At 41.5% G+C, this 10,835-nt stretch overlaps 1 protein-coding gene across 1 annotated transcript in view; it reads left to right on the top strand.

The window, feature by feature from the left end:
• The first annotated feature begins 1,600 nt into the window (after positions 1 to 1,600).
• The window catches only part of psmb2 (proteasome 20S subunit beta 2), a 32,156-nt gene continuing 22,921 nt past the window's right edge, over positions 1,601 to 10,835 (top strand). Inside the window, exons 1-3 of the mRNA XM_085962574.1 lie at positions 1,601 to 1,820; positions 4,736 to 4,858; positions 9,638 to 9,708. Coding sequence (XP_085818700.1) covers positions 1,730 to 1,820; positions 4,736 to 4,858; positions 9,638 to 9,708 — 285 coding nt within the window. The 5' untranslated portion in view covers positions 1,601 to 1,729. The remainder of the gene's footprint in view (positions 1,821 to 4,735; positions 4,859 to 9,637; positions 9,709 to 10,835) is intronic.

Here is a 10,835-nt window from a genome sequence, read left to right as displayed (position 1 = left end):
GGCTTTTACTCAAGACATTGTGCTCCTCAAGGAAGTTTATAAGTCTTTTGTTTATGATGCTACAGAATACCTTCCCCAGGTTACTGTTTACACAGATGCCTCGATAGTTATTTGGGTCGGCTTTGTCCCCACTTTTGTATATGGGCGTTATGAGTCCATTCTTATCTATCTAATCATAGGCAGAGAATCACCTGCAACGGCTTCTCTTCCCGCTCCCACATCTTTACCTCTGGTATCCCCAAGGATCTATCCTTGGTCCCCTCCTATTTCTCATCTACATGGCGACATCATACGAAAACACAGCGTCAGTTTCCATATGTTCGCTGACGACACCCAGCTCTACCTCACTACCTCTTCTCTCGACCCCTCCACGGTATCTAAATTGTCAGACTGTTTGTCCGACATCCAGTTCTGGATGAGCAAAAATTTTCTCCAATTAAATATCGGGAAGACCGAAGCCATTGTTTTCGGTCCCCGCCACAAACTCCGTTCCCTAGCCACTGACTCCGTCCCTCTCCCTAACATTTGTCTGAGGCGTTCCCCTCTCCAACACCACCCCCCCGCCCCGAGATATCTGCGCTCCACTAATTCTGCCCTCTTGAGCATCCCTGATTATAATCGTTCAACCATTGGTGGCCGTCCCTTCTGTTGCCTAGGCCCCAAGCTCTGGAATTCCCTGCCTAAACCTCTCCACCTCTTTCTTCCTTTAAGACGCTCCTTAAAACCTACCTCTTTGACTAAGCTTTTGGTCACCTGCCCCAATTTCTCCTTATGTGGCTCGGTGTCAATTTTTTTTGGTCTTATAGTAATCCTGTGAAGCGCCTTGGGACATTTTACTACGTTAAAGGCCCGTTAGAAGAATGAGAGGGGATCTCATTGAAACTTATAAAATTCTAACAGGACTAGACAAACTAGATGCAGGATGTTCCCGATGGCCGTGGAGTCCAGAACCAGGGGTCACAGTCTAAGGGTAAGGGGTAAGCCATTTAGGACAGAGATGAGGAGGAATTTCTTCACCCAGAGAGTGGTGAACCTGTGGCATTCTCTACCACACAAGGCAGTGGAGGCCAATTCATTAAATATATTCAAGAAGGAGTTAGATATATTTCTTAAGGCTAAAGGGATCAAGGGGTATGGGGAGAAGGCAGGGACAGGGTACTGAATTTGGATGATCAACCATGACCTCATTGAATGGCGGAGCAGGCTTGAGGGGCCGAATGGCCTACTCCTGCTCCTATCTTCTATGTTTCTAAATACAAGTTGTTGTTTTTTTAAAATTTGTTCATGGGATGTGGGCACCGCTGCCAGCATTTATTGCCCATCACTAGTTGCCCTTGAGAAGGATGTTGTTAGAATAACCCCAGCCAGATCAACCCTCTGATGATGAGCTTGGAGACCACATCACCAATTTGTAGAGACTGGGACCCCTGCCTTGTAGGCATGAGGGCTTGTGACTGTACAAAGAGCTGAGAATTGAGCTCTGTAATGTCATTCACTGTAAATAAAATGTTCAAATTTTAAAATTAAAAAAAAACCTCATGATGATGATGACCCCACTGCCACTGGGTCCCAGCCACCAGCACAGCCTGGGCTCACTCTCGCCGCCTCTCGCGGTGCTGGCGGGCCGGCTGACGTCACCAGCGCCGGTGAGTGGATTTGCTGTCTCAGAGGGTGGCCGGTGCTCGTGTTGCTGCTCAGCCCCAACTCTTCCCGCGACTCGGCCTGCGCCATGGAGTACCTGGTCGGTATGCAGGGCAGGGACTTCGTCCTGGTGGCGTCCGACACGGTGGCCGCCAGCAACATCGTCGCCATGAAGCACGGTAAGGCGGCAAGAGGGTGGGTGTCGCGGCCGGCGGAAGGCCGCAGGATGAGGCTGGGCCTCGGCCTGGATCAGCCCGACAATCCCGTTATCGGGGAAAGGGCCTGGGAGCTGCGGCACTCGGCACAAAATGGCAGCGTTAAAGTGAACCCAGTGAATGGGTAAATGTTCTTCTGTTGCGATCAGCGTGAGCAGCCTTCAATCCAATGAGAATCATCATGATAATAAAAAGAAAGACTTGCATTTATATAGCGCCTTTCACGACCTCAGGACGTCCCAAAGCACTTTACAGCCAGTGAAGTACTTTTGAAAGTGTAGTCACTGTTGTAATGCGAGAGGGAGGGGAGGGGGAAGAAAAGCTGCAAGTTCTTGAATTCTGGAAATACTCAGCAGGTGGGGCAGCATCTGTAAAGATAAAAGGCAGATCATAGAATCAAACCGTAGAGAAGGAGGCCATTCGGCCCAATGTGCCCATGCTGGCTCTTTGAAACAGCTATCCAATTAGTCCCACTCCCCTGCTCTTTCCCCATAGCCCTGCAAAGTTTTTCTTTTCAAGTGTATTCCCGTTTGAAAGTTACTATTGAATCTGCTCCCACTACCCTTTCAAGTAATGCATTCCAGAGTGTAACAACTCGCTGCATAAAACAACTTTTTCCTCATGAAGAAAAAAGACTTACATTTTTATAGCACCTTTCGTGACCACCGGACGTCCCAAAGTGCTTTACAGCCAATGAAGTACTTTTTGAAGTGTAGTCACTGTTGTAATGTAGTTTCATTTTAGTGAAATGGCACTTCAACTGATGGCGGAGAGAATTGTAGTTAGTTGGAATATTTTTTTAAAAGTCTGAATCAGTGAGTTTAGGTTTCGTAGACTTCTAGCATCATACTTCTGTGGCATTATACAGGCCAGGGTTTTTAAACCAACTGAAACTGGCCTGGTTTGGAATTTCTTTGCCAAGAGGAAGAAAAGTGAACAAGTTACAATAGCAATATCACTGAAATCTGCTTGCTAATGGTGGCGTTGTACTGTTCTTGCTGCTATTCGCTCAGCGATTTACATTAACCAGTGTATATACTGTAGTCTGTTGTATAATGTGAACCCCTCAAATTTGAGTGAGCTCTGGATTGTTTGATTTATAATATAAACTAATAGTGTATGTTATATACCATAAGCAACTATAGGTGCAATCTTGCCATGACTGGGTGAGTGATCAGTGCTGGTGTTTTATTTTTAAGTCACTAAGTAACTGGGTTCTCGCAATTCTAATACTGCATTAAAATACTGATCAGTGATGGCGAACAGCATCCTCTATACTGTTTACTATACTGTGGTGAGAAACAGATTGGAACACTGCCTGCAGGCTATCATTCCAACATGATTTTAAAATTTACCTTAAATCTAATTCATATCTAATTAGCAATTACAATATAACAAGAGTTCTGTTAAATCCTCTTAAAAGTTCTTTTGGGCATGTGTTCAAGAATAAATAGTTTAAATAGAGCAATGTGTTTGGTCTTCGTCCCCACAATACTCAACATTAATCTGAACGCTGTATAAAAGATGACATTTAAACATTTGCAGGAATAGAGCTGATACTGTTCATAATTCCTAAAACAAATTGATTTTAATACTTATTACTAGATCATGCTCCTTTTAAGTGCAGCAAAGCATTTTTAGAAAACCATCTTATTTTCAAAAAAAGTGTCAAAACATGAAATGTAGCCATCTGGAATGTGTCAACTATAAAGAACATTGAAAACTTTGCTTATATTAGTTGAAGCTGGAGAAACTGGATAATTTATTTAAAAATTGTATTTTAAGCAGGGGTTGTGTAGGTCTAATGTAAATAGTCACTGTAATTTGATGCGTAAATGAGTTCTTTGTGCAACAAAATGTGGCGCACAAAGTCTACTAGTCCTCAAGTGGTAACATTTTCAGTATTTAGAGAGATATTCAGAATTGTATTGTCCCAGAATGCTTACACCCAGAATATTCAGCTTTCAAATATCCAGCTACGGTTTCATTTTTTTTTCAGTCTGCTCTTTCAGGCCTTGCCTTGGCTCACGGTATTATTCAGCATTATTCAGCAAAGTGAAAGTGAAAGTATAAACGAGGAATAGTGAACTACCATTTCAAAGGGACAAAATGGAGTTAAACATTTATTATCAAAGCTACTTAACTGCTCGTCCTTAACCAAGGAAGGAAAGACCCCCATCCAAGCATCAGTGAGGCAATAAAATTAACTGGTTAACCCCACATTTTTTGGTGGTTTTTATGCTTTCATCTTCTGGGTTGAGATTCAAATCACTTATTTTCTGGGCTCCTACATATCATGGGCTAGATCCAGGAGGCATTCACTGTTGGATATGTCATAGCCCATAACCAGCCCGATTTAATGAATGAAAGGGAAACACTTGTTGATGCAACACGTTTCAAAGTGCAATGATAGCAATTTCTCCCTGATCAGGCACTGATTTCAAACCTAAACATCAGAATTGTTCTGAATGATTTTTTGCCTGTTGAACTTGACATAAACCTCCTGACTACCCTGCCGTAGAGCTTGAACAATATAGGGAGCCATAGAATTGTGAAGTGGAGAAATTAATTTCAAAGTGTCAGAATCTGTTGTGTGCATGTCAAATGATATAAAGCTAACTGCTGGGGCATTTTGAAAATTGCTTCATACTGTAGTCAGGTTTGAAAATTGCTTAGTCCTGTAGTCAGGTTTGCGCAATTCACTTCTCTGGCCTTGCTGCATCGATTGTATTATTTTTCTGTGACCAAGTGCATGTGCAAACTTTTTAGTTGCTCTGTTCATTTAAAATCTTTTAGATTTAGAAGGGTGGATCTCCAGATTTTGTTGTCGGCTATTGCTTTGTGGTTTCTAATTTCCTCTTTTTCCTTGTTTCATTTAGATTATGATAAAATGTTTAAACTGAGTGAGAAGATCATGCTGCTATGTGTCGGGGAAGCTGGAGACACCGTCCAGTTTGCAGAGTACATTCAGAAAAATGTGCAGCTTTACAAAATGAGAAATGGTGGGTAATTGGTATGCCTCATTCGCCTCTTTCAGGACTTGTCAAGATTAAAAATCACTTTTTTTTAACGAGCGGAAATTGTGTATTTGTTTGACAAACAACAACTGAAATATTCATACAACAGTGCTTTTCATTAGTCTTGTCTCTCTATTAACCAAGTGTTGTACTACAGTTGTCTGTTTAAAGCCATTCTGGGTCCAAGGTTTTGAGAGTTTAAATGTTTTCACCTGAATTCTTAGATAATATCCTGAACAGAATATATACTGTTGTCAAACTGCAAACAGACTTTTTTAAAAGTCTGCACAGTTCTGCCTCACTCTGTATTTCTTTTAGGGTGTCTGTCTGTTTAAAGGGCCAAACTTGCAAGCTTTTGTAATGTTTTTGTCTCAAAATTGCAAGAATATAGACTGAGCAATATGCTAAGCAGCTGAAGAAGTCCCAGATAAAACAAAAAGTTGTGTTTAAACTGGTTCCATCTCTGGATTCAATCTGCTGTAATTTTGTTCATCAACATGCTTTTTTCTGTCGGGAGTCTAAAAATTCTCACATGGTCACCTTTGGTTCCTGGTGCGATGACTCATTTCTTGGCCGCCTCCGCTGCTGCAGTATTGTCAGGAGTTAATACTCCTAGGTGACATTAGTAACTTCCTGGGCTACACCATTAAAATGCACCTGTTTAATTTTTTTCTTGTTGCAACATTGTTCATGGTCATTGAATTTGCTTTAGCTGACCACTATCTTAGAATTGTCAAATCTTATTGTTTCCTGCTACTAGAACACTATGGAAACCTTTTCATTCTTAGGATATTAAATTATAAAATGTCTAACAGCCAGGGCAGACAGAGTAATTAATTTAGGTTTTTATACATTTTATAAATAAGATGCTTTGTGTCTTAACATTGCTATAATCAAATTCAAAGTTTTTTTTCTTTCTTTCTGATGAAAGTTTATTTGATGCCAAAATTCTGGTAGTACCTCATTTTTGACACTTTCAGTTTTAGCTCTGAACTATAAAGATTTGCTCAGAGTTGAGGAATGCATCGGTGTAATAAAACCCTGCTTCAATTATTCATTACAGCACAGTAACTGACAGTTGAGAGATTAAGTTCTGTTAACACACTTGCACTGTACTTGGTGAAATTGCTTCTGTGCACGGGGATTGAAATTAGGGCCGAGCCAGCAATTAGCTTGGTAATTGGTTCAATAATCAGTGAAATATTCAATCAAATATTCAGCTACTCGCTGGGCTGAAACTTGTTGATATTGTAAAGGAATTTGAGATAGTTATTTCTAGTAAAAGAATGTGATTCCTTGCCTTAGAGCTTCAGTAACACAATTGTTACATTGCTACATTAAAACTGTAACGGGGATACATTTTCAAAATTAACTGCTTTATACTCACTTTGGTATGCAGTAAACCTAGCGTGGGTATCAGTTTTCAGGCTAGCCAGTGGCACTTCACATTGGTGTACCAGAATGTTATGGTGTGGGTTCTTTTATCTTCTGTTCGCTACACAGTGAGTTCTTTATCTCAACCAGTCAGAATGGGTCAGGCATAAAGTGAAGGCTAAGGAAATTGGGGAATAACTTTTTTTTGGTCTGTTTTCACGTTAATTCCCGTCGTAAAATTTTCCCTTTTTTTTGTTGAGTAGCTGTTTGAAGGGTAAGATTGCTATACACGCACTAAGGTTTAGTGTAAAAAAAACAATGCAACTATGAAGAAGTGTTTCCTGCTGCTTACCAGCTTTTGCACTAAACATGGGGCAATCTTTTCCATTAACTTAATATTGTGGTGATATACCATCAGCTCATATTGGCTCCATTTTGCAGCTAATCAACTAATTTGATGTAGAATTAATGTTATTTGTTATGGTGAGCAGAACATGAATGAGGAAAAAGTTGTTTAACATATTCAGCTAACTCGGACTGAAATTTAATTTCTGGAGCTATGTTCCATATAGGATAAAGAGATGATTCTCCATATCTTTCCCTAATCAGGACTTGTGTGGTTCTTTAAAACATTCCTTAGATTTGGTCAGCCTCCCTGTGTTCACCCACATCTTGGTACTTCTATGTCACAAATTTGCAACTGAAGAGAATATGACCCTTAAATCAAATGGAGTTCTTGAATCCCTTGTTCTTTGCTGTATACCCAAGGATCAGGGAAAAATGTGCATAAAATGCTGCACCATATCCATGTTGATGGTAGGTTGATTAATTTGCTGCTTAATTGTGCAAAATTAGTACTTTGCATCTTTTGCAATATTAAGGAACATGTTGGGGAAATTTGCATTCAGCGTGCCAGCTTTGGGCATTTTTTGTTGCTGCATCTCAAATGGCCAGAGGTGGCATCACAACTTGGAATTGAGATAAACTGAGCAAATTTGGAATGCACTTGTCAAAGACTAGTGCATACTGCTGTCCTTGATAAGCCACATAATCTCAGTTATAATTTTTGATTCTAGTCCATAAAGAGTGAATTTTTTTTGAATTTTCAGGACTGAAATATTTTAATAACTTCCATCTTAGCTCATAATCTTGATGGGAAACTGATCTGTCTACACATTTTATCCAACATTCATTATAAAAAGAAAAGTAACTCGGCCATGAATTGCATCAAATTCTGTTGCGATCACAGACGTTCTTTCACATTTACACATTTTGTGTTCTTAAATGACGGTCCTTGTTGCCATGAGAGATTGTTAGCTTTGTCAATGTTTTCAGTCTGGTTTTTTTGTTGCACTTTTAACCACTAGCACTATTCTGTTGGCAAGGTTTCATAACTCAAAAGCCTGCCAAGTCTCACTCATTTTTGGAAAAAACAGCTCGTGCCTTCACTGGGGTACGGTTCCAAAGGGTCATCATGTCTGATTCAAACATACGGCACAATTATGAGATAAAAATTTCTTGTGAACTTTGTCAATGAAGCTTAAAAACTTTTTTTTGTTTGCAATTCTCTTTACTGACTAGTTGCAGTTACTGAATCTCCTTTTACAGCATCAAGTTCAAGTTCACAGGAAATCACAGGAACCCCACAGTGCAGATAGAGGCCATTTCGGCCCATCGAGCCTGCACCGACACATATCCCACCCCATCCCCGTAACTCCACGTATTTAATCCCCCTAACACTAAGGGTCAATTTATCATAGCCAATCAACCTAACCAGCACATCTTTGGACTGTGGGAGGAAACCGGAGCACCCGGAGGAAACCCACGCAAACACGGGGAGAATGTGCAAACTCCACACAGACAGTCGCCCGAGGCCGGATTTGAACCCGGGTCCCTGGCGCTGTGAGGCAACAGTGCTAACCACTATGCCACCGTGCTGCCCTGTGTTGTTGTGAAGTCAGCTTTGAATGTTGATTATTTTCCATGCTGTGGGTTAGAATTGGTTTGGAAAACATCTGGCTTAAATGTCTTTAGCCCCATATTCAACTAAACGACTAACGCTCTGGTACTCTGTTGCCATCTCAATTCACATTCCAGTCTGTGTCCTGTTATGTCTTTTTATATCAGCACAGATCTGGATATTTATCTTTGAGAGTTTCAGTTAAATAGGTAGCTATCCATATCTATTGGGCAGGTGGATGGGCCGCCGTCTTAATTGCTGAAATTTCCTATTGATTTGTACCTGTTCTATGCATTTCATTTACAGAACACTGCAAGTGTAACATTTCGACACAAGAAAATAAACCAAGTCTCGGAAACCTAGCATTGTTCTCTCCAAACAATCATTTTGTTAAAACCCAAATACAGATTTGTGTGAACAAGATCAATTAAAGTCAGCTTTCATGATCCATTCTGTTGCTTTTTATCCATATTGACAAATCTTAGAATCAGCTTCTTCCTTGAGCTTATCTCACCAAAGATTGGTAAAATTAAAACTGAAATGTATTTATACAACAACTGCATTGTTTTAAGGGTTTCTTTGTCTTTTCCATGAATTCCACTTCATTTAAGTCTTTCTTTAAAATAAAACTTTTTTCCGTGCCTGCTCAGTTGTAGTTTTAGAACATTTTGGCAAAACACGAGGTGCGCCCTGTGGCTTTCCATGAAACTTGGGCAGGGCTTGTGGGAATCTCTCAAAGTGCATTATATATTCAAACTGCATGGTATATCCACATTGTACACTTTCTGCCCAGAGTTGTGGGCTAGTATATTCTGTGTGGATGAAGTGTTTCCTTACCCATGTTGTTGTGTGAATTCTGCTCATTATCTGGTGAGACGAGGCCCAATACACTTAGTTTACTGCTCTAGCTACAGGTTTGAGTCCCAGCACTGCCCTACTGCTCTAATATAATATATCATCTGTTCTTGATGGGATGGTAGGAAGTGGCATATTGGCCAGGACACTGCTCCTCTTTGAATAGTGGCATGGGGCTTTTTACATCCACCTGAACTGGCAGGTGGGATGCAAGCTTAACATCTCATCCAAATCACAATGCAGCTATCCCCTCTACTGCACGAGAGTTTCAGCCCAGATGATGTGCAAGTGCTGGAGTGGGGCCTGAACGCATAACCTTCTGCTACAGAAGTGAGTGTTTTACCAACTGTGCTAAGCAGACACAATTCTCCTTGCATTTCATGGTATAACATTGCATTCATTATAAAAGTGTCTCCTTTGATATACCATGAGTGATGCCACAGGAGATTTGTATGTACATACAAAGAATTATAATGAGTACAGTTTGACGTGTAGTTTGTTCCAAATTAACTATCGATTAGTGATAAAATGTGCAAGGAAGTTGGAGACCATTCATCTTTGTTTCATCCTTGCAGGTTATGAACTGTCTCCGACAGCAGCTGCCAACTTCACTCGCAAAAACCTGGCAGAGTACCTCCGAAGCCGGGTGAGTGAACGGAACATGACTGCAATGGATAACTTGCAGTGCGTTAGACTTCCTATAAGAATGAATTTAGACTTTTGTTAAGAGATGAATCCATTCTAATTCCAACTTTGAATCTGTTGTGATCTATAGAACAGAATGTTACAGCACAGAAACAGGCCATTTGGTGTAACACGCCTGTACCAGTGTCTTTCTCCACATGAGCGACTTAGTCTATAATCACAATCTCCTGCTCGATTCCCATACTCTTTAAAATTCCTCTTTTATGAGCAGCTAACAAGCAGCGCTTACTCACCAATAACCTGCTCACTGATGCCCAGTTTGGGCTCCGCCAGGACCACTCGGCTCCCGACCTCATTACAGCCTTGGTCCAAACATGGACAGAAGAGCTGAATTCCAGACGTGAGGTGAGAGTGACTGCCCTTGACATCAAGGCAGCATTTGACAGTGTGGCATCAATGAGTCCTAGTAAAACTGAAGTCAATGGGAATCTGGGGGGAAACTCTCCACTGGCTGCAGTCATACCTAGCACAAAGGAAGATGGTTGTGGTGGTTGAAGGTCAATCATCACAGCCCCAGGACGTCACTGCAGGAGTTCCTCAGGGCAGTATCCTAGGCCCAACCATCTTCATCTGCTTCATCAATGACCTTCCCTCCATCATAAGGTCAGAAGTGGGATTGTTCGCGAGTGGGGATGTTCACTGGTGACTGCACAGTGTTCAGTGCCATTCCCAACTCCTCAGATAATGAAGCAGTCCATGCTCGCATGCAGCAAGACCTGGACAACATTCAGGCTTGGGCTGATGTGTGGCATGAATGTTACCTGCCACTTAAGTGCCAGGCAATGACTGTCTCCAACAAGCGAGCGTCTAACCACTGCCCCATGACATTCAACAGCATTACCATCGCCGAATCCCCCACCATCAATATCCTGGGAGTCACCATTGACCAGAAACTTAACTGGACCAGCCAAATAAATACTGTGGCAACAAGAGCAGGACAGAGGCTGGGTATTCTGCGGCGAGTGTCTCACCTCCTAACCCCCCAAAGCCTTTCCACCAATGACGAGGCACGAGTCAGGAGTGTGATGGAATACTCTCCACTTGCCTGGATGAGTGCAGCTCCAACAA

Source organism: Somniosus microcephalus, chromosome 20 (assembly GCF_052327205.1).
Source record: "Somniosus microcephalus isolate GS21.2 chromosome 20, FLI_Smic_1.0, whole genome shotgun sequence".
NCBI classification, from domain to species: domain Eukaryota; kingdom Metazoa; phylum Chordata; class Chondrichthyes; order Squaliformes; family Somniosidae; genus Somniosus; species Somniosus microcephalus.
The sequence above is the reverse complement of the archived record's forward strand: the minus strand, read 5'-3'. Positions and strand labels throughout refer to the sequence as shown.